This window comes from Montipora capricornis, chromosome 4 (assembly GCF_036669925.1).
Source record: "Montipora capricornis isolate CH-2021 chromosome 4, ASM3666992v2, whole genome shotgun sequence".
Lineage (NCBI taxonomy): Eukaryota > Metazoa > Cnidaria > Anthozoa > Scleractinia > Acroporidae > Montipora > Montipora capricornis.
Genome location: NC_090886.1, coordinates 25899151 through 25923234, shown reverse-complemented (window position 1 = coordinate 25923234; position 24084 = coordinate 25899151). Strand labels below are relative to the sequence as shown.

General features: G+C 41.6%; 1 protein-coding gene across 1 annotated transcript in view; it reads right to left on the bottom strand.

Annotated features, from left to right (window-relative positions):
* LOC138045848 (nesprin-1-like) overlaps positions 1 to 24084 on the bottom strand; it is a 175910-nt gene that overhangs the window by 39537 nt on the left and 112289 nt on the right. The window contains 16 exon segments of the mRNA XM_068892482.1: positions 1 to 563; positions 1372 to 1704; positions 2166 to 2498; positions 2984 to 3751; positions 4652 to 4870; positions 5277 to 6263; positions 6859 to 7191; positions 10314 to 10646; positions 11591 to 11875; positions 13535 to 16876; positions 17767 to 18099; positions 19423 to 20079; positions 20471 to 20918; positions 21512 to 21803; positions 22535 to 23111; positions 23393 to 24043. The exon segment at positions 1 to 563 is cut by the window's left edge and continues 91 nt beyond it. Of these exon segments, the coding sequence (XP_068748583.1) occupies positions 1 to 563; positions 1372 to 1704; positions 2166 to 2498; positions 2984 to 3751; positions 4652 to 4870; positions 5277 to 6263; positions 6859 to 7191; positions 10314 to 10646; positions 11591 to 11875; positions 13535 to 16876; positions 17767 to 18099; positions 19423 to 20079; positions 20471 to 20918; positions 21512 to 21803; positions 22535 to 23111; positions 23393 to 24043 (10454 nt within the window).

Genomic DNA, 24084 nt, shown 5'->3' with positions numbered 1-24084 from the left:
TCAATTACGGGCTTCACAAAGACACGATACTTTTCTACCAAGTCACAGACTTGAGCCTGTTCCTTTTCTCGTGACGATAACGTCACATCAAGTTTATCGTATCGTTCCACGGCATCTTTAGCTTCATCCTTTACAATTCCTCTATCAGCTTCAGTCAAGTCAATCACGGCTTCAGATGTCACGCTAACTGTGTCACGCTCAGGTTTGTGTTGATTGATATCATCACGTAACAGTTCCATAGCTTTGGTTAAATCATCTAGTGACTCCTGACTCGCTTCAATTGGTTTCAAAGATTGTAACTTCTCTTCAGTTTCTAACAGCCATGGTTTAAGATTGCTTGTGAATTCACTGTATTTCTCGGCGTCTGGTAAAGCTGCATTTACTCGCTCCAAGTGCTCAGCGTTGTTCCGTTTTATGTCTTGCCAACGCTTCTCGGCGTCTGCCAGTTTAGCTTGGATTTCCTCTTTCTCGGGTCCAGGCTCCGCGCCTTCCAGGAGGTCGCTGCCACTTTTCATAAGCTGATCAAAAACTTGTTCTTGGTGCCTGACAGCTTCCTTAAGTTCCTAAAATAAATTATTTCATTGTTTTTCAATGCCACCTCATTTTATGAACATTTACTCCATAAACAAAAAAAAAAAAACGCATTGGCTTACTACGTAAGAAACAAATACTAGTTTGCTCACACATTATCGGTAGGTGCACGTGATTAGACGGCCACGTTGGTGTACAAAACAAAAGGAAATGTCACTCGCGTTTTGTATAATAATAGAGCCAAATTCCCAAAAGACTTTTTCGCTATTGCAAGCCAAGGATTTGAAAACGAACGGAATTAAAAGCACAGATTTGTTTTTGGTTCGGTCAAGAATCAAAGCAAAGATTAAAATTTATTTTGCGAACACAATCATGATTTGCGAAACATCATGATTACGACTTTCTAACAATGTTATAATTTACCCCTTTGATTTACAATTTCCCACATTAGTAGTCGTCTGAAGACCATTTAAGCTTTACTTTTTTTGGCAAAAGCTGGGTTACATTCGTAACACTACTGAAAACCCAAGAAGAGGATATCATTAAATCTAATGGTACTTAAGACAACGTGTCGAAATTTGAAAGCAGTGCTTTGGTGAAGGAGACAAAATTAATCTTTAGTGAACTAATTATTCTCAGTGTAACAAAGCCTTAGTCTCTCTGGATACATATTTATTTCTTAGTCCGACAGCAAGTCCACGACACTCTCTCTGAATCCGCGCTAAGAGCAATTTATATTAAACGAAATCTACTTCAGTGTATATGGCTTTAAGTCCACAAAAGGGGATCTATCTGCAACACGAAACCTTAATTTTACAGTCAAATTCCTTGTTATGTTACCTCGTCGTTGCTTTTCTGTTGTTTCAGTGTATCATAAACGGCAGACACTGGTTGTGATTTGGCAGCAAGGTCTTCCATGCTCTGCAGTTTGTCTTTGAAGTCACTAAAAGAGACATCGAACTCTTGTGATCGTATTTGCGCCGCTTGTAATCTGCCTTCCAGCTCGGTAATCCTTGCTTTTAGGTCTTCATACGGCGACTCGACTTTATCAAGTTTGTCTTTAATGGATGCAACGACAAGAGGTTCATCTTTGACCTCATCTGTTAGCTTGTCGCACAAGCCTTGGGCATCTTCCAGCGTTGGTTTCTTCTCTTCCAAATTCGACTTCAAGTCCTGATACAGAAGAGTAAAGCAATAAAAAGAAACCCGTGAAAGGAAAATACAATACAAACCAGTTTACTGCAAGTGCGAACGATTTTTATTTTCAACTTCTAAACTGAATCTACACATACCCCAAATAGCAACACTAACAAGCGAAAGGCTCTTTTTTTTCTCGTATCTCTGAAACCTACAGTTTTCCGCTACACTCATTCGGCTGATTAAAAAGAATGGAATCTATCGTTTTCTTCCCGTCACATACCCGTGCTCTTAATGTACGTCACGACTTCTTTGTTTACCGAGAGGAACAAAGAACAGTGAACCAAAGCGACTCCGCCTCAACAATTGATCAGAGATCTGCAGATTCATCGAGACTGCAAAATTGTTTTTTGGTATACCTTTTTTTATTGAGACAGCAAGACAAAAAGGTCATGAGCAGCTTCATAAAAGCGACTATAGGTGTACGCAAAACCAACCTGCACCAGTTGTAGTTGTTTTTCAACTGCTGAAGGATCAGTGCTTATAGGTCCAAGTGAAGCCAGCTCGTTGCGAACATTCTTCACACAAGCCCCCAAATCATCAATTTTGGCATTAAACTCATCCGTATCTTTTATCTTGTTAGCGAGAGACTCTTCCTGAGCTTTGAGCCTCTGTTGTAGCACAACGTATTTCTGCGAAACATCTGCCACTTTGTCTGTGATTACTGCGCGGTCTGGTGACGAGTCATGGACTTTTCCAAGCAAGTTGTCTCCTTTGTGGCCAACCTTCTCTACTTCGGGAGCGTGATCATCCAGACGAGCGCTCAGCTCCTGAAAGAAATTAATTGACAGCAATTCTAAATTACTCACAAACGATAGTATTACTCAAGATTGTGTAAGCGGCAAACCACTAAAAAATAACTCTCGACTTCCCCCTCCCACTTCCTAAAATCCCTGCAAAGAGCAATTGCCTCAAAACAATTCGAGCAGTTCTCCTTGATTGCTAAAATACCATCTTGCATCTCATTCGTACCTTACTACATGACAAAAAAGCGCAGTACATCATGCCTCGTTCGTTTATAACAGGAATCAATTTTCCGCATTCCGGAACATAAATCGACCTATAAACAACGTTTTTTTGTTCGCAAGAACCTTATTCTTGAAAGTTGTTTGTTTTAATTTCGCAGGTAAACTGTCAACCATTAAATGTAAACCACTAACAATGCTCAAATATCTCTCCCCGACCGAAGGACAACGGCCCGCCAGGAAAAACACAAATATGTAAATAAAATAGAAAGATGACAACACCACCATACCTTGATCTTAGCGAGATGCTGACAAGCCGTTTCTGTGTTGGTACTAAACACCACAGGCGCATCGGCCACATCAAACGCCTCACTGAACACATCTTCCACCTTCTGAACAGTCACGTGATACTCATGTGACGCCTCCTCCACGGCTGTCAACTGTGTGGCTCTGTCATCCAGAGATGCCGACAATTTTTCAATTCTAGCTACCAGACCTTCGACTTCAGCTTCCACAACAGGAATGTCTTTCTCCGCGTCCTCTTTCAGGTCATCTGCGTTTCCGCCTACATCTCGAAGATCTGTTTTCAGCTTCTCCACCATTCCTTGAACCTTCTGTAGAAGTTCTTTTTGCTTGGCTATGTTATTCATATCCGCGGACAGGGGTTCAAACTCTGCGATCTTCTCTTCAGCATCTGTGGTCAACGCAGATAGGGTATCTGCCTCTTGGCGATATTTCTGCGCTTGTACCTCCACCGTGTTGAGATGCACTTGACGATCATCAACCTTTGCTTTTGTCGTCTGCCACCTTGTCTTCAATTCATTAATCTTCTGTTCCATGATTTCTCTCTCTGGAGCGTCCTCCAGTGCATCAACAACTTGCTGTCCATTTTGAACCAGTTTCTCGACAGCAATTTCCTGAAGCGCCAGGTCTATCCGCAATGTCTCATTTTCTTGCCTTTGAGCTTGCACAATTTCATGAACAGCAGAGACAGGTTCTTGCTTCGCCAGCTGGTCTTCAAATTTACCAAGCTTACCCATGAACGCATCAAAAGAGACCTGATATTCAAAAAGATATGTCTTAACTTGTATGTTTTTATATATTACATCAAAGGCCTGGATAGCTGAGCTCCGGTGTTCATTTTTTTATTTTATGCTATTACTCCGTTTGCTTTGCTATCTATATTTTCAAGTTCTAGCATTTCGAAGAGAATAGACCATTTCCGAGTTCATATCCGCCTCCTCTTCAAAGCGAGTCTAAGTGCAAAGTTTTTGTGATGGTAATTAGTTCTACTTTACATATGAATGAAAACTAATTTTCATAAGAAAAACTTCGCACTTAGACTCGCTTTGAAGAGGAGGCAGACATCAACTCGGAAATGGCCTATTGCATGTTATGGCAATTCCACACAAGTAATTTCATAAAAATAATCGTGACATAAGACTCACTGTATACCGTTGTCCAGCTAGCTCAGGTGGTTGAATACCAGGCCGTTGGGAGGAAGGACGCAGGTTTTAACCCCGCCTAAATCAACACCCAGGGTTTAAAATAACTGAGGAAAAAGTACCGCCTTTGTTGAAACTTGCAAATGAGGATTACATTCTCTAATTTTCTCGTACGGTGAGATCAACCCACAGGTACCGTATCACAACAATTGTTGATAAACTCCGTGGGGCGCCAAAGGACAAGCACAATAGGGCCGTTTATACGAGAGAAAATAAGCCGCGGCGTACATAATACGCGAAAGGAACTATTTATACCAGTATAAACTCCCAGACCAGGATAAGCCGCGGCTTGAGAAAGTCGTGAAAGTACATTTTGCACCACTTATACGGGGTGTTCACGTCTTATTTAAGCCGCGGCCTGAGTAAGCCGCGGCTTATTTTCTCTCGTATAAACGGCCCTAATGTCCTCAAAGAATGGGTCACGGAGTTCCTGGGGGTGGTGATTTGACCAACCTGGAACTCTTGTGAACGAAGCAGAGCATTCTGTAGCTTGACTTGACGCTCAGCAAGTTTGCGTGAGATGATATCGATGGGTATCACGATCTTGTTTAGTTCCCCTCGGACATCTCTCACGACCTGCGGATCTTCATTGCTGCCGGCTATTATATCTCTGCTTGAGTCCTCAAGGGTGTCTACAAGGAATTTGTTCTTGGCAATTTCATCTCTCAAAGCCTACAGACAGGGAAAGGAAAAAGAGACTCGGCAACTGCAACAAAGATGTCAATGTTGAAAATCCAATGAAAACATGATATATTTGAAGATTTAAACATAAACTATTTTTGAAGAGAAGTCTTCATCAATGATGACTCTAGCAACCTGGGAAAAAAAAACGTCGAGTGCTCCCCTCTGGCATGATTCAACCTCCGACCATCCGATGGCAAGTTCGGATGCTCCTCCACTGAGCTATTGCAGACTCGTGGGAGCAACAGGTAACATGGTACTGAAATGTAGAAAGATGGCCTTTTCGCAAGGGAGGAGGTAGTCACTATGCTTGGCCTAAAGTATAGCAATGCTTTCTTCAGTCAGTTAGTTGCAAAATTGCATACAATTCAGTTTAAAACATTGACGTTATGGTCACCTCTGCTCGTTGGAGTTGTTGCTTGACAACTTCCGGATCGCTGCTGATGGGCTGCTGGGCGGCCACAGCTTCTTCTACGCTGGGTAACCACTCCTCCAATTTACGCAAAGCATCCTGGAATTTCAGCGCTTTCGCTGTTTCTTCCTCCAGTTGATCTTTTTCATGATCTAAGCTCTCCAGCAGGTCACGATATCGTTTAGACACACTATCAACCTCTTTCTTTACACGAGGTAATTCCGAAGATTTGGAATCCAACGCGGATGTGAGCTTATCGCCAGCATCTGCCAGACTATTCAAATCAGGCTCGTGTACTCTGAGTGCCGACAGCAGGGCCTCGACCTTGTCAAGCTGATTTTTTCCTTTGTCGACATTTATTCCTGTAGGTTCGCGTAAGTCAAGGGACTTTTCAGTGCTGTCAAGCAATTGTTCTACAGGTTCTAGAGTCTTGTTATAGTTTTCTAAAGCTCCTTTCAAGGCGTCAAGATTCCCTTCCAGCCGTAAAAGTTCAGCAGACAAATTATCAAAGCGTTTATTAACATCTTGTTCTTCTCCCTCTATTACAAACTTATCAGCGCTGCAGCTGTTTGTGAGAGACGAAGAAGTGTTTTTTGCAGCTTCGACAAGGGGTCTGCGTTCATCAATCTCTTTCTTAAGTTCAAGTAGTGACTCGAGGTGTCTGTCCACAGATATCAGATCGCATGCATCTGGTTCAACACTTTGTAGGCGTTTTTCAGCCTCTTTAAGCCAAGGCTTGATATCTTGCATCTCACTTTGAAACTCTTTAGCCAAAGGCAGAACTTCATTGAGCTGTTTTTGGCGTTCAGCGGTTTGTTTCTTGATGGAATCCCACCGTTGTGTAGTATCGCTCAATTTACTCTCTAAAGCCTCTTTCTCTGGTCCAGGCTCGGTGGTCTCCAAAATATTCCTTCCCGCCCGAATAAGCTGTCCAAACAAAGCTTCATGTTGTTGAATAGAGTCGTTTAAAACCTAAGAGAAAATGGATCCGAATAAAACTTGTGAGATCTTAAGTCCATTCCTGTCGAATTTAAGTGCAGGAAAGTATACGAAGACTGAAAACGGCAATAAAAACAGACGATGAAAAAGGTCAAGTTTTCTTTAAATTATTTGTTACCGCGAAGTAGTTCCGGTACTAAAGCTGAGTGGAGTACAACTTAGGCAGTATGTGCATGGAAACTAATTTCGAAAGACATTGGAGGCCAACTAAATTTTAACATACGATTACTTCACAACATATACGACAATCGGCTTAACCTGCTGAACTTAAAAGCGGTTTTAACAGTTATGGGGGAAAGGAGAAACCTTTTTAGTGAAACTTTCGCACTTAATGAAAATATCCAATTTCCGGTGCGGCAGGGTTAACACTGAAAGGAAATATGCTAATCATCAATCACAAAAAAATCATTTTGGTATAGTTGCGATTGTACACATCATTACAACGAAATCCACTGAAGTGGAATTGCAAAACCGTTCTTGATATTAGACTTTCTTCGGTCCAGCATCTGATCTAAAAAAACATCTTCCAGCGAATGAATACTCTACAAAAGGAGTCAGGGTTACTTACCTTCTGTTGTTGGCTTTGTTCCTTGACGGTGTCATACACTCCAGACACAGGGGCCTGGAGAGCACTGCCCTCTTCCACTCGACCCAGCTTCTCAAGAAACTCGTCAAATGACACTTTGAATTCCTGACTCTGTAGCAAGGCATGTTGCACGCGATTCAGACGTTGATCTGCACGGGCCAACAGTTTGTCCAATTCAGTGCGAGCCTTGTAGAGTTTGCTGTAAACCTCCGCTACTACAGCTGGATCTTCTTGGCTTCTCTCGATTAACGTCTGTCCCGAATTCTCGGCTGTTTGGAACAGAGCTCTGTGCTTCGCTATGTCATCTTTAAGAACCTATGCAAAGAAACAAAACTTGGCAATGCTCTTCTCCCACTTTCGAAAATTCAATCAGCGCTAAGTGCATGCATGTGACAAAGATGAAAGTGTTTTCTCATTTTGAGAAGTATGGCTTTAAATTATTTCATAGAAAAGATTCAGTTTACTGTGGAATGTTTATTTATTGTAAAGCCATTTTTGTGTAGCATTGAAAGTAGATATTTTGATAGCAGCCTTTTACTTAACCCTAAATATCACCGTCGCTAATCACTTACTTAAAGGCCCTCCTTCAACCGACTGCCATTGCCTGCCACGGAACAATTTTCATATATGAAAATTCCACCCGAATCCGAAATTCATCCAATTAGATCTCTACGATAAGAAATGCGATTTTCCATAACAAAAACAAACGGTCGAAAAGCCTGTCGGTTGAAGGTGGGCCTTTAAGATTAAATTAATTTGAAAAGTGAAAAAGTAGTAAAATTGCGTATCGTGTTTGAACATGACTGGAAGCAAACGAGAAAGTAAAAAAAAACTCACAAATAAATCTCAACACTTTCCACTCCAATAAACCAAAATATAAACAAGACTGACTAGAATCTAATTAACCCGTTACACGCTGCGCTGATCTTTCATCTCAAAATTGTATCCAAGTCCTTCTTTCACAAAATGAGTTGAAACGCGAATTTGACCACCGCGGGTCGAAAGTGCCGTGAATTTCCACCGTTCAAGTCCTTCAGTTTAAAGCTAGGCCACTTTCATGTCCCGATGAATGAAGGCTACTCCCAAAAGTAGTCATCACTAACGTGTTAACTAAGTGTAAACAAAATTAAAGAAAATTGTGTTGACTAAAACTCATAAAAACACAGCAACAAACAAACGCGCAATCTTAATCAAAACAAACTGAAGGTTGCGGGTGTCTCGTGACAGAACGATGAGGAAACGGCGTGACTCACAGCAACCGTCAACCATCAACAGACAATCGTGGCCAGAGATGAATATGTTGTTTGGTTCTAAACAAGGGAAGCGATACATAGATGAATTCAATTAAATAGGAGCCATCGCGGAATATTAAAGAAATCAAGACTGCTATTTTGTCCGCTTTGAATGGGTAATTCGTCTTGAAAACCCACAAACCGTGATCGCACACTTTGAAGGTTCGAAACAACGCCAATATTTCATATTTATGTTAACGAAAGTTCTGCCCCGCAGCCAAATCATAGTCTCCCAATTACCAAAATGAAATCCTCTCGCACGAAGCCAACACCAGGGATAAAGTTTGACGGAAGAACAAAAACATCTCCACGAAATCTACTTGATTTCTTGCTGTGAAATCGACAGCCTCTTAATCCATTTGCCTTCATATTCGAGTCATCAGTTTCTGTCGAGATGATCGAGTGCGTTACGCATTTGATCTGACACAAACTTTCGATCCGATACAACAGACGTTTAACCACTTGGGTGCTTTAATTATTAATGGAATGCAGTGAATTGTCACATTACATAACAAGGGAGGAGAATAACAATGCGATACCCGTTGACAGCATTTGTTACCGGTGTAAATGGCAATGTTATCTCTCGGGACTGCGATAAGAAATTACAATTGCATTAACATTTTCTTGAAAGATCTTTCGACTTTTTCTATTCCACAAACCGTCAAGGTTAAACCAACACCTCTAAAAACCTGTTATTAACAGTATTCCACAAACAAATTCAAAGCCACTTCAATTTGTCACGTTTGTCTCTGGAATGCAGAACGCCGGAGCACGCATAGTGCTAGCAATCACGAACATTCCGCGTCCAACTTCATTGAGGCATGTAAACCGTCAGGCAACGCTTGCCTAATATTTTAAACGAATATTCAGCCCGAGGCAAGAATCAATGTTCCCCTTTTTATGTTTATATTTTGAGCCTAAAACCTTTTAAAAAATAAACGCGATATCAAATTAACAGGAAATGAATTTCATGAAGCGATCCTGGTGAGTTTCTTGCGTATACATTTTGTTTTGCGAACGTGCCTGAAGTTAGGAAATGTCTCGCCACAGTATGCTCTTCACACTCTCTGACCCTTATCGGCTTTCTAACATTCTTGCTCAGTTTGCCGAACTAAATGAAACGCATTTTCAGTAGTTTTATTGTCACCTTTGGAACATTTTGATAAAAACAATACGTGTATCCAGTTGTTGAAATGAGCAAATGAACACCGCGATTATAAAATCAAGACTTCCTTTTGATTTGATGACATATAGTCTGTAGCCGTGGGCAGCAGGAAAGAATTCAAAACGGAAACTATATTGCTTCACATATCAACTCTTCAAAAGCCTGCTCCCGACTGTCACGACTTAATCGAAAACAATTTTTTTGCCAGGAGGTTTCCCGTAGCCTGTGGAAAAGGCCTTCTTGGCTCTTGGACGAAAAAAAGAATATCCTTCATTTCTCCCTAAAACAGCCCAGACACCCCACGAGCAGGATGTAGAAAAAAACAACTTTGGAGTTTTAAGTAGATGTCCAGTGACGTTGATAACCAATTAAGTGATGAGCTATCGGCTTTAAAAGTGAAGGATACCTTGATATTTTAAATGCTATCTGGCTTCGGTAGCAAACATTTTTGTTGGAGCGATGGGCTTTGATGTCATTGATTTTCGGCGCACTGTCCGCGCGTGTGTTGTTGTACACAAAAGCTTCTGCAAGTACGTTCTACTTTTTGCTTTTGTTGACATTTGCGAATAAAAATACTTTGGAGTTTTACGTAGATATCCTGTGACGTTGATAACCAATTAATTGATGAGCTATCGGCTTTAAAAGTCAAGGATGCCTTGCTAGCTTAAATGCTATCTGGCCTCGGTAGCAAACATTTTTGTTGGAGCGATGGGCTTTAATGTCACTGATTTTCGGAGCCTTGTCCGCGCGTGTTTTGTTGTACACAAAAACGTCTGCAGGTACGTTCTAGTTTTTGCTTTTGTTGACATTTGCGAGAAATATTCTAAGCACATCTGAGGACGCCAGTAAAAGAGAATATCTCTACATTTATTTACATTTTATTTCTATATTTAATTCTACTCTTCTTTGCAGCTTTGACCAAAAACAGCAAAAGTCATGTTACAGCGCCCCCATAATTTTTTTTTACTTAATGGACCAACCTGTGCTTCCTCTAATTGTTTTCTCAATGCGTCCGGCTCGGTGCCGATTGGCTGTTGACTGGATACACGTTTATTTACTTCAGGTAGCCATGCCTCAATTTCTGCAAGAGATTCCTGGAACACACGGGCGGTCTCAACGTCTTCCTCGAGGTTGGCTTTGCGTATATTCAATTTGTCAATGAGATCTTTATTTTTCTGGTCTGCCTGTGACACTTCAGCCTTGAATTGGGTGGCGGGTTGACACTTTTCGTCGACTTGTTGCAACAGAACTGACAGGTTTTCGTTGACTGTACTTAGCTGGGGCTCCTGGTCATTGAGTACTGAGAGCAAAGCCTGAAAACAGAGAGAAATAGCATTAGTTTTCATCGCAAGAGATAAATCATATGATAATGTAGAAGTACTGCTAGTCCTAATTAAGGGTTCGCTGTGCTGTGGCTGTGGTGGTTGTTCTCCTCTAAATCCTATTTCGCAGCAAATGTACGGACATGATTACCTTCAGGTGCTTCAAAAAATAAAATGCTTGACATCGGTTTCGACTTAAGGTGGCCCACAAACAAGTTTCAACAATTTGTAGGTAATGTCTTATTAGAAGGATGAACTCTACATCAATGTTCAACAAAACGGCAATGCTTTGGTACCAAATGAAACAGCATTAATTTCTTAACAAGACGCAATCGTTGATGCGACGTAATAGGTCACCATGGTAAGTAAACAGCCATCTAAAATCGCCCTATATTTTGTCTTTAAACGCTTACATCTTAAAAACGAATTCGGTAACGCCAACTTTCATTTCTGGAAACTCAAAGTAATTAGCAAGTTTGGATAAAACTCTCTGCGAAGGGTGGGTGGGTGGCTATGAATCAACTCCAGAGAATTTTTTTAACTTTGCAGAGAGTTCGATCTGAAGCAGTAAATCACTTTCCATAAATAAAAATCGAGGGTCAGTAAGTCCGTTTTTCAGGTGTAAGCGCTTAAAGACAAATCATAGGGCATTTTTAGATGGCTTCTTTGTTGACATGGTGACCTATTACGTCATACCAATGAGTTTGTCTTGTTGAGAAATTATTGGTGTTTCATATGGTACCAACACTTTGTGGTTACATGAAACAGTTTGGCAGATTAAATCCTTTCAAATAGTGCAGTTTCTTGAAACTGTTGAAACTGGTTCGAGCGAAATCACGTTCTAAGAGACAGGTAGTAAACAACGTGTGCAGAATCTTAGGTCCACTTCCCATGGAGTAATCTGGGGAGGGGGGGGGGGGGGGGGAGCCACAAACCTCTATCTTCCTGAGTTCTTGCTCTCCTTTCGTAGCATCGGTAAGGTACGACAGGGGAGCATCTACCAGAGCCTCTGCTTCGTCTTGCGTCTCTTCGATTGGTTTCAACTGCTGAGTTAGTTGTACCATTAACTGGGCCACACTGTTCAAGAGCTGTTGTCGTACTGTTAGATTTTCTGTCAGAAGTTCCCAGCGTTTACTTGCGTCCTTTGACTCGGCATCCACTATTTGCACATCATCGCAAAGCTTGGACAGCTCACCAGTTGCGTCGCTTATCGCATCCATCTGCAATATCAAAACGGAAAAGACGGTCAACGTCACGTTAACGTTGGTCGGTTTGCCACTTTTCTGCTATACCACATCATGCTCTATTGCTTTCATCACAACTCGTATGGGGCATTTAACCTCACTCGCACATTTGACTACTACAGCCTTACATTACTGTCTTAAGGTGATTCCCTAGTATTGCACTGCGCATCCTGTTCTGCGCATAACAGTGTAGGCCATGTTCGTTTTCAGGCATGGCTCAATCTCGACCCCAGAGCTCTTCTCTTGACTGAGGGAGAGAAGAGCTCTGGGGAACCCTGAAGCAAAGTGTTTTCTCATTGGTTTTCGTGAAGAACAATCAAAATCGTCTCTAATTGGTTCATTCATGTTAGCCGACGCGAGGAGTGAGCAGGCACCGTAAGATTCAAATAGCCAATTTTTGGCTATGAGAACCCTACGGCGCATGCTCTCCTACATAGAGTTTCCCAGAGCCTTGTGTCGATCCGAGGCTCTGGTGACGAGAATGGGCATGGCTAAGAGGCTTTATGGGCAAATTTCACGGCTCAGTTCTGTTTTCTATGTCTCACCAGTCTCAACGGATATTTCTCAACAAAAAAATGTTTAAATTTAACCATAAAGACTCGTAGCCATGTGTGAATATTGATATATCGAACGTGGCCAAAACCATCTCAAAATGGCGACCTTTCGTGCGGGAAAGCTCCGTACAAAGAAGAATGGCCGTTTTCAGAGCACAGCAGTAAAGAGCAAAACGGGAAACGTTTTTGGACTCTCGCAAAACAAAACGTCGAGTGATACCCTCGATGATGCTAAAGTGTCATTTCAGTCCGAGAGTGAAAGTGAAACCGCGCTGTCGGGGAGACGTGTTGTTCGAGGGGTCGAGCTTGGTTTGCTTTCTGTTTTCTCCTAAACGAGGTTGGTTACCTATCTTTTTTTTTGGCATAATTTTATTCTTACTCCTCCTCTTTATGCCGTAAAAAAAATTAAAAATTTTACGCCAGAAGAAAACGTTATAGGCAAAAAAGTAATCGTAGCCATCACTCGTGGACACAAAATTGTCTCCTCGAGATCACGCACCCGAGGAATATTTGTAGTTAGTGCCTTTTCAAGACGTGTGCCTGTGCCATACACCTTATTCCAATATGGCCGCCATTTTAGTATTTTTTTGTTGGATTGCAAATTGGCCCTTTTGGCCTCGTTCAAGGTTAAATATTCTTTTGAATTTTACCTTTGAAAGCGAGACCAAAAGGGCTAATTTGCAAGCAAACAAATGAATACTAAAATGGCGGCCATTTTGGAATAAGGTGTATAAAAACATACACTAAATTATTACTTTGAACAATACAATACAATACACCTGTTTTGTTATTTCAAGATTTACTTCAAAGCTATGCTTCCTGTTCCTGCAAAACGTAGTGTGAACAAATTTGTCCGTGATAGATGAAGTCGCAATGATTAAATGAGTAACTTGAGCAAGTCATATCTCGTAAACGAGGTATGACTTGTTGGGAACAATGATAATGTAGGGAACAATGGAGAAAAGTTTAAAGAAAATCTTACGACAACTTCTATTGCTAAGGAATCACCTTAAGCAGATGTCAACGTAACAGGGAAGAGTTAAAATAACTTAAAGTGAAAACCGAGGGTTTAGGTTCGTACCTCAGGCTTGTGTTCAGCAAGTTGTTCCAATAAACTAGCGAGAATCTTCTGCTCCTTTGAAATGGATTTCTCGTCACAAGATACAGGGTCAAGTGACGAAACCCATTTTTCTGAATCAGTCATCCACGGAAGAAGCGATTTCAGTGAGTCGTGATGTGTCTTTGCCACAGGTGAAACCTCTTCGACCTTCGCTTTGCGATTTTCAACCTTTGACTTCACTGCATTCCATCTCGTGCTTAGGTCATTCAATTTCTCATCCAGTTTGTCTTTCTCCTCTCCAGGCTCAAGGGTATCCAACATGTCATTGCCATTCTGAGATATTCGTTCGTACAAAGGTTCCAGTTGTTTAACATCTGCAGAAGCCTGCTCAACTTCCTCACTTTGTTCGCGTAGCAAGTCGTACAGAGACGACACAGGTCCCATCTTAGCTACATTGTCTTCTAACTCTCCCATCTTGGCAACAAAATCATCGAGCGTTTCCTGGAATTCCTGCGATTGCAGAACCGCAGCTTGCAGCTTGTTGTGTTGCTCATCAACTTTAGCCGAGAGTAACTCCACTGACGCTTTGGCTTTAGACACTTTACTGCTCACCTCCATCACAACTGTCGGCTCGTTCTCGCAACTTTCAATCAACCGTTGTCCAGCATCATCAATGGACTCGAGAGTGTATTTGTGCTTCACAATATCTTCCTGAATGTGTTCGATTTCTTCCAGTTGGCTTCTTATAACAATGGGATTTGCCCTTGTTAAATGGAATGTCTCCACTACAACAGTTATCTCCTCAGTCCAAGTTGTCAAGACCTCGTATTTCTCGGTGAATTCAACGATTAAAATAATGATTTTCTCCAGCTGTGCCTTACGATTCCTTGCTATGATCAGGGTGGTAGAGAAGGAATCCTCTACTTTTTTTAGCTGCTGCTTTAACATCACCGCTTCAACGGAATCTGGATTCATTCCTTCAAGTAGTTTACCACCAAATTCTTGCACTTCCCGTTGGCGAGGTTCCGACCTCTCCACGTTCTCAACAACGTCTTGGACCTTTGCAAGTTCTTCCCTGCGTTTCGGGATGCTAAGGTCGAATGGTTCTTGGCATTCTAAAGTCATTTCAGCTTTTTGTAGTACATCCTCCACGGCCCCTAGAGAACTAAGATACTTATCCAGATTGCTCTTAGAAAATTGCAAATAACTTTCTTTTGAATCAATGTCTTTCAATAATTGATCCCAACGACCATTTACGCCCTTAATTTGAACTTCCACAAAATGGCTGTTGTCCTTGCACTTGTCCATCAGAGAATCAGCCGTGTTGTTAATCGATTCGTGATCCAGTCTATGACTCCCAACGGCTTCTTTAAGATCTTCCAATACCTTCTGCTGCTGATTAAGCTCTTCTGGGTTTACAGAACCAGTATTGACAGCAGTTAGTTTCCTCTCACTGTCTGTGAGCCACGAGTCAAATGACTGAATACCACTGTGGAACGACTTCGCCTCAGGAATAACTATTGCTACATTGTTCTCTCGGTCTACTGCTCTACTTTTCAAAGTTTCCCACTTTTCTTTCAATTGTTGCAAAGTCTTTTGCAACGTAACTTTGTCTTCTCCAGGATCGGTTGCATCAAGAACTTTTTCTCCAGCCTCCAGCAACTTAAAGAACACAGGTTGCAACTGAGCGATGGAGTCATTTAAGTCGTCTGATTCGTCCTTCTGGCGTCTTGTTATGGGGTAATCCGGAGAGACTGGCATCTGACACTGAAGCATTTTATCGATGCTTCCTAAACGAGCCAAGAAATCGTCATGCGCCTGGTGGAATTCTTGGGACTGTAACACAGCATTTTGCAGTCTTTGACTTCTTTGCTCCAGCTTAGCGTTTAGCTGGTTCACTGGCCGACGCATTTTTTCGATCTTGTTTTGAATATCGGATACCGCTTTTGGATTTTGCATATTGTCTTCTATCAAGTCTTGGCCTGTCTGTTCCAGTGCACACACACGCACCACATATCTTTTTACCTCTTCGTGCAGATTATCAGTCTCATGAATTTGTTCTTGGAGCTTTTCTGGTTCGGTACTCACTGGTTGAAGAGCATCAACAGTTTGAACAGTTTCTGGAACCCACCGCTCGATTTCGTCAAGTAAGGAGTTAAACTTCATTGTGCCTTCCAGCGCTTTCTCGAGTTTCTTCTGTCTGTCACCCAGCTTAATGGGCAAGTCTTTAGACTTGTTGTTCGTGCTGATAAGTTGCTCCTTTACACTCAACGTTGAAGGAGAGTCATCCTCAGCTTGCTGCAGAAGCTGCTGACCTGACTGATTTAATTGTTTGACGTCTCCTTTCCTGTCATCCAGAGTCGATACCAAGGCCTTTATCTGTTCCAATTCAGCTTTGAGTTTGTCAGCGTCAGTTCCCGCCGGCTCATGCGATAGCAGAGCATACTCAGCTTGAGTAAAAGCTTCCTGTACGGGCTGCAATGCACTCTGGTACTTCTCGATAGCATCTTTCGCTTCTAGTACTTTCCCTTGTTTATTAAGCACAGTTACTTGTAAAGCATCCCATCGACTCGTGATCTCGTTAAAATCTGCTTTGATGACGTCACCATCAGCTTGGCACGAACCTATCAAAGTGTTTGCTGACTCATTTAGTTCATGATAATCGTTTGTGTACGTTTCAATTTCCGACGTAATTTCGTTGAGCTCCTTAAGACATGCATCAAGCTCGCTCTGATCGCACGAGACTGGATAGATCTTGTTCACCTTGTTCTCTGCCTTCTGAAGCCAGTCCTTAAAGGCTGATGCTTGACCATCGTATTTTTGCGATGCCTCGTATACTTCCTCTACTTGCCTGTTCAATTCAGCTGTCTTACCCTTCACATCGTTCCAACGAGACTTCATCTGTTCCAGTTTCTCTTCTTGTTCGTCTTTCTCACTACCAGGTTCCATTCTTTCCAGCATTTCGAGCCCATCTTCCAAGATCTTTTCGAAAACAGGCTGCTTGCGGGCTATGTTGTCACTAACACTGTGCTGAATGTGTTCTCTTTGCTCACTAACGACTTCAAAGAGAGCAGAAATTGGTCTAAAGTTTACCACTTCATTCTCCATTTCGCCCACCTTGGAGACAAACTCGTCAAACATCACATCATACACCTGAATCTGCAGGAGGATATTCTGTAAAATAGCATGGCGTTGTTCGATCCTGGCATCTAATCGATCCAACTGAACCCGAACTTTGGTGAGTTTACCTTGAACGTCTGCCACAACGATCGGACTTTCACTGCAGTTTTCAATGATGACTTTTCCAAGATCATTTGTGCGATCCAGAGCTGCTCTTTTTATGGCAATCTCATCCTGTAAAGCCTGTCAAACAGATCATCGGTGTCAAGCTCACTATACTAAAAAAAAAAACTAAAAAATCTATAAGATTTTTTTAAATTTAAAGCTAATTGTAACCCTCCTTTTTTATTTGACCATGAAACCGATGGGTTTGTCCTAACCCAAAACAGAAAACAGGATAATCGAGAGGCAAATGAGAATTGAGAGCGACGACTAAATAAATTAAAGACTTTCGACAGACATGAATGCTGTATGGTCTAATAATGCACTCTCTGGAGCCTTGATCATCACACGACCACGATAAGGCGGCTCCAGAAATTTGAGGAATGGTCATGAAATGGTAATCTGAATTTTCCAACATCCACAAAGTTGGTCAACCCAACCTAAGGCTTGTTGGATGATTCAATTGAAGGCATCGCTTAGAACAAAGCACTTGATCGATTTCAATGAAATTCCCTTCGTATGTTAACATCGATCAGATACTGGTTTCAAGTTGATTATCAGAAAGTCGGCAAAAAATGCAAATTTCATGGCGTTCGATATTTTTCTCCCTCTTGATCTAAAATACAACTAAACTAAAAGGACTTAAGAAACTTTTGGGAAAAAGCTGTGAAGACCTATACCTGGAAAATTCGTTTGCGGAAAGTGCAGTTCCAGGCGACTGTTTCAAGTTTTGAAAATGAAAAAGAAGATTTTTGTTTGTTGGTGTGCTCCAAAGTTTCGAATTTCTGCCATGTTTTAATTTAATCGCGATCTTAAAAGCGTTTTACTTCAATTGAATTTGAACTGAAAGTCGTTTGAATAATGCCAAATTGTACTGACGAGAACATTGAGCAAAAACAGAGCAAACGTTCATCAAAAAGTGCCAAAAAGCACAATGTCGCAAGGTTTGCTCGAAGGTATGTTCTACCAACCTCCGTGAGCTCCAGTCGTTTATGTACCACCTTCGGATTGGTGCTAAGAGGCTCCTGCATGGCAGTGCTCTCCGAAACGTCAGTCACCCACAGCTCAAGTTCCCGGATGTCATGTTGAAATACTGTGCTATGTCGGATGATCCTCTCCAACTGATCCTGCTGTTCGATCAAATGACTTGTAAGCTCATCAAAGCGGTCGGGTATTTCTTTGACTTCCTGTCTCAGTGACGACACTTCTGGTGAAGACGGGTCTACATTTAGCACCAGATTCTGACCGAGTTTAACAGCTTGCTTCATGTCTGTCTCACGAGATGTCATCAAGCTAAGTAAAGCCTAGTCATTGAAGAGAAAGAAAAACACATTGTGTGAATGAAACACATCCATCTACAGCACCATTTCGTCAATCCCATAGGCAGAACGAGGACATCCTATGCCAACAATGAACATGGAAATTTCATCGGCCAAGATTACACCCAGAAATGTAACATCATTATATGCAAATTGAGTAACAATTACATTTAGTAACATAATTAGTATTAAAGTTAGATGCACGCCTGATTTTGATATCCAACACGAAGAGTCTCTCAAGTGTAATCATTTGCTACCTATTTATAGCAACTGAATAAGGTTAGAGTAAAGGTTACCGTTAGCAGGTAAATGCAGCTTATTCGCACGGCGGCCATTTTGGCTATAGACAATAGAGTTGAGATGTTTGGGAACGAGTTTCGGTGACAAAACGAAAGTTTTTAATCCCTCGGGGTTAAACACCGCCGCCGTGAGATTAAACACGAAGACGCACTATAAAAGGCGTGGTGCCTTAGGCACATGCAAATGATTTATCAATCAACTGTGGACGCAACCCAGAGCTCTGTGATAATTTGTTCAATAAAAAAGCGTCTTATGGCAATGTGTCCGTAATCCCGAGTCCCTTTTTTTCGCGCTAGAAATATCTTTTCGGGCTTCCGTCTCTGTGTTGCTGTTTGTTGATCACCATCTTGGATCATTAATCAGTCGTGCTTGAATGAATTCGAACAAAAGCAGTGCATGAAGCCACCCCTTTTATAGTGCGTCTTCGTGTTTAACATATATCATCCTCGCAAAAGGAAAAAGAGTTTTTACAATACAATACAATACATACTTAATTGACCGCTCCCCATAGGGGCTTTTCAGGGCCAATGAAACACAACGAAACGACAGAACAGAACAACAACAACTGTTAAGAATCCCAACTGGCCGGAGGCAGATCAGTTGGCTATTTACAAGTGCAGCTGGGAAGTTGAACCAGGGACTACCAGGATCAAATTCAACGAGTGGCCAGAGCAGGTCTTGAACCCGGAATCTCCGGATCTCAAGGCAAGCGCCCTAACCACTGGGCCACACTGTTTTTGACAGAAATAAACAAGAATGGACTCAAACAAGACGCCTAATAAATTAAATATTGAACTGAAGTACAACAAGCACGCATTCAAAACATTGAGGAAGGAATGGAATGGAATGGTTTCAAGCAAAACATAGCGCTCTAGAGTACGAAACTCGCCTTGGCAAAATTGAGTGAATACACATTACGATTTCAAGAGAACAGTTTCTTTATACCGTACCAACGACACTTGATGGATATTGATAAGGAGCTTGGAACATTCAGTGGAAGAGTCTTACCTTCGTGTTATTCAGTTCTTGTTTGGCTTTTTGAACGTTTGCTCCGATCGCCTCTGGAGACACGATGGCGTCCTCTGCCCATGCGTAGAGAGCACGAACTGGTGTCAGCGCCTTCTGGTACTCCTCTGCTATTTCCTTGACACAATTGAGTTGTTCCTGTCTGCCCTTCAAACGCAAATTAATACTGTCCCACAATTTATCAATGTATTGCAACTGCGCTTCTACAACGTAAACGTCATCAGGTTTGCTATTGACAACTGCCACAGCAGTCTCTTTCACCGCTTCGAAGTGTGGTTTGTGGTCGTTGAAATCTTTCTTCAGTGCTTCGATCTGTTGGAGCTGTTTAGCGATCATCTTTGCGTCACATGAAACAGGACCCTGTGATGATGATAACTTTCTTTCCAATTCGGTTAGCCAAGCAACAAAGTCCTCGATCTTGTCATGGTACTTGTACAGCACAGGGGCCTTCTCATCAATTTCCGAGTGTCTTGTTTCTACCTTTTCTTTCACGTTAGCCAGCTTTGTTTTCATATCTTTGTACCGCGTTTCAAACGACTCACGGTCGGGGCCGGGTTCAGCGTTAACCAATACAGTTTCCACTCGAGAAATAAGCTCGTCAGAAAGCTTGTCCAAGTCTTTCACATCGTCCCTCAAAATCTAAGACAAATGTAAGGTGTAATAAAGTGGTAATGAAACGAAACTACCCTCTGAAGAACAATATCAGGCATAAGTGGGCCTAAGAGAGTTAATGGACAGACTTATTAGGACAACAGTGGAATGAACTTCTCTTGGGTAGTGTTGAATAAAGTTGCCCAGACGTTTTAGAAGTTTACGTAATTTTGCACGGACAAAGATTTTAGCCCAAATTAAAATAATCTCTTTAGCGAAGTTACGATAATTTTATCGGCAAAGAATTTCAGTATTCTAGCACGTCCGTGAAACACCCCCAAACGAAAACCTTGCCATAAACCCTTAAGTATTAAATAAAACTTAGAACTCAGTTTGCCTCTAATGCTTTTGAATGGACACAGAAAAAAAAGAGACATACCTCAAATTGTCGCTCTTGTTCCTTCAACGTGTCTTTGAAAACAGAGACAGGACGCATACCAGCAAGCTGCTCTTCAATTCGGCTCAAGTCGTCGATGAATTCTGCAAATGTCACCTCAACATTTTGACTATCGATAACCGCACTCTGCAGGCGAGACTGTCGTTGATCGACTTTAGCTGATGTACGATCCAACTTGGCCTGGCAACTGCTTAAAATGGTGACTATTTCAATAACCATATCTTCGTCTTCCTTGCTGTGCTCCATCATCCATTCACCCTCTGTCTGTGAGTCGCGCAGTAGACGTGTCTTGTCTTGTATTTCGTCTTGCAACTTTTCGGTCTCTTCTAACTGCTGCTTGAGTTTGTCTGGCTCGGTGCTGATTGGCTCCAAATTCTCTATCGCTTCATTAATCGACCGAAGCCAGGCTTCAAGCTCATCAATGTTTTCCCTACAATTAGGAATTGAAGAACACTTGAAATACTTAAGCTTAAGGGGATAGCTTGACGTCTATACAAAGTAAAACGAATCCCATTAGGTAGTTGTATTGTATTAACATTAAACAAAATTGACTTCAATTTCACTGCTTCACATTTCTATTCTTCTATTCGAAACCAATTTAAGAGTGTAATTCGATACAAACTTTCACGTTCTTCTTCTTATCAATCTACAGAAAGAAGGGTCAACGCTCCTAATTCAGATACAACAAGCACAAAGAATTTAGGCAAACTTTGTGTTCAAAACCTCTGTATTGATCATCACTTACTGGTAGACCATTTCTCCAATGGACGCTTTTGCAACCAACAAGGTCGACAACCAAAGCATTTTTTAGCTTTCGATGATTAATCTTTGCAAATCTTGGCTCAGTGCCATGTCATTCTCAAAGAAATTCCCAAATTCACAACACTCAAAGGCCTACGTATACTCTGGTTCAGCCTAACAAGTTTAAAGCGAAATCGCCCGGCATTAAACCAAGCACACGTTCCTGCTCATTTCGTCTAATTAGTAATGATTGATTGCAATCCTCTTCCCGAAGATTCCTACCTGAAAGGTACCAAATGCTGATGATGTCGGTCTAATTGAGCTTTTCGCTTTTGCAAGCGATCCATGGTCATACGAAAGCGCATGTTCAAGGTTTCCACTTGGTTCCTAATAATGGTGGAGTCAGGAGAATCACTTTCAAGGATGTCAAGCAAATCCATAGCAACACTTTGAATCATGTCTATCTCTTCTTCATGATCAGTGAAAGCGTCCAGGATTTCTGTTATCATTTCGAGTTCCCCGCAGATTTTCTGGACGTCCATGAACGGTGTTCTGTAGGCGCACACAATCATACCTGCAATAAATGATTTCGAGTCAAACTATCAGTTGCCCATATTTTTGACTGTTGTTATAACAAAAATAACGTATTATTTTGAAAAGTCCTGAAAGCGATGTTCTCATTAGGAGTTAAAAGCTCTTTCGATGTTACTTCCATTATTACGGTCTTGCTATGCTACTTAGTAAGCCAAGCGCGACTTTTCCAGATCTAATAAAAAACTACGTAATCGTTTGTTCATCTGATTCTCGGCACCACTTCTGATTGATGATATGGTAAGTCTGGTATTTCATGGCATCTGAAGGTTAGGTGTTCCAGGGAAATCTTCCGTTGAATAGAAAATGGCGGCATTGGATTTCTTGAAATATTAAATTATTATTACGCCTCGAGCAAGATGGCCCTGAGCGAACACGTGTTTGCAAACTTGAAAAACCCCCGACTTAAATACTTCTGAATTATTCTCCTCAAAGGCCAACATTTTATTTGACTTGCCAGTCTTGACTTGATTTGTAGTCTCACCAATAAGTAGAGAGCTTGTATCTTATTTATGGGTATTTTATGTTCGACATAACACGAAAACACGTGCAACACGAAAGAAAATTGATCATTGTGCATTAAAATGTTAAAAACAAAACCCTCGAAGACTTCACTATTTTCAATAAACTAAAAAAAGTACCACTAAAAACAAGGAATCCGGCAGTGGAATAGTTTTGAAAACTATAAAATAAAACAAGCTTGACACAAAGTACCTTGTACAACCAACTCCTCAACAGCATGAAGTCGAAACGTGAAGTTTTCAAGGAGATTCTTGATTTTTTCCAAGTTGTTTCCCTTTTCCTTAAGACCACTGTCGAGCACAGCAAAGCGATTCCTGACCTCTTGCACCTGGGTACTTACGACATTAGCGTCTTCTGGTTGAAACTCCATGAGAGAGCGTGCGAGGTGATCTAAGTCGCTGAGAGCACTCAGATGTTCTTCAAGGGAGCTCTCCATTTCTTTCAAGAGTTCCTCGTACTTCTGAGGTCCTTTTCGATCGCAAGGAACGTATTTTAGGAGAGCCAGGTTCTTTTCTGCTGCAGACAACCACGACATAATGTCTTGCAAGCTGTCTCCGTACTGTTGTGCCACAGGCTCAATCTGCTCCAGCAGTGATTTGCGGTCAGAGGCATTCTTTTGTACAACTTCCCATCTGCCTTGTATTCGAGCCATTTTTTGTTCAACTCTGTCGCGCTCTTTTCCAGGCTCTGTGGACTGAAGAACTTCATCCGCTGACTTTTTGATGGCACTCAGCACAGGCTCGTGTTGCTGAACTTCATCAAAGAGAGGCTGCAATCAAATAATGATCGACAGTGTCACAAGGCAACGCCGAAAGAAAACATAATTTGATACAAGATTTATGGGATGATGTTGTTCCTAACGCGTTCAAAGAATTTTACCTTTTTATCGAGGGAATTATTAAAATTAATTACAATGATAACATTTGAAGACTTTAAAAAACAACACTGCTTGCTTAAAAAAAAAAAGTCAATTTGAGCGTTGGCGAATCTGAATACGAAAATTAACCGTCAGTACACTTTTGAACCATAAGATATCGTCTTGTGGCTTACCACGTGATCCTTCTTGAGTTCTCGTATAGATCCCGTATCTGCCGTCACAGCAGGCTGAGATGAAAGCCTGTCTTCTATGGCGTTTAACCAGATGATAAAGTCATTGGAGGCAGTTTTGAACTCCTTGGACTGCATCAGGGCGCATTTCAGTGCATTCTGCCGTTCACTGTTGGCGACTATCAACTCGTCCAGAGCCTCTTTCGATAATCGCACCCTTGCCTTTAATCTCTCTCCCTGTTCTGGCTCACAGTCACAAAATGAATCCAGTAAATTCGCTGCCTCTTGAGCGCTCTCTAGAGAGAAGCTGTCAGCAACAAGAGTCCCCTGCAACTTTTCAGCATCTTGTAGTTGTTCCTGTATTTCTTCAGGCTCCGTGCTTATGGGTGCTTGGTTGGACATATCTTCCTTGACTTTGGGAATGGCTCGCTCAACATGCGCAGTGTTTGTCGTGTAAATCACAATGCACTCAACAATTCTCTCCATTAGGTCTTCTCGTTCGTGCAGCTTGGTCTCCAGTGTATTGAATTTAAGGTGGATTGTAGCGGCTTTTTCTTGCCATTCAGGTGAGCCTGTTTTCTCAGTTAAGTCTTTTCCATACTTTTCAAGCTCTTTCACTTCAGGCCTTCGGTTGTTTAGTTGCACAATGTATTTCTGAAACAAAAGAACACAAAGCGTTATTTCAGCACGAAGTG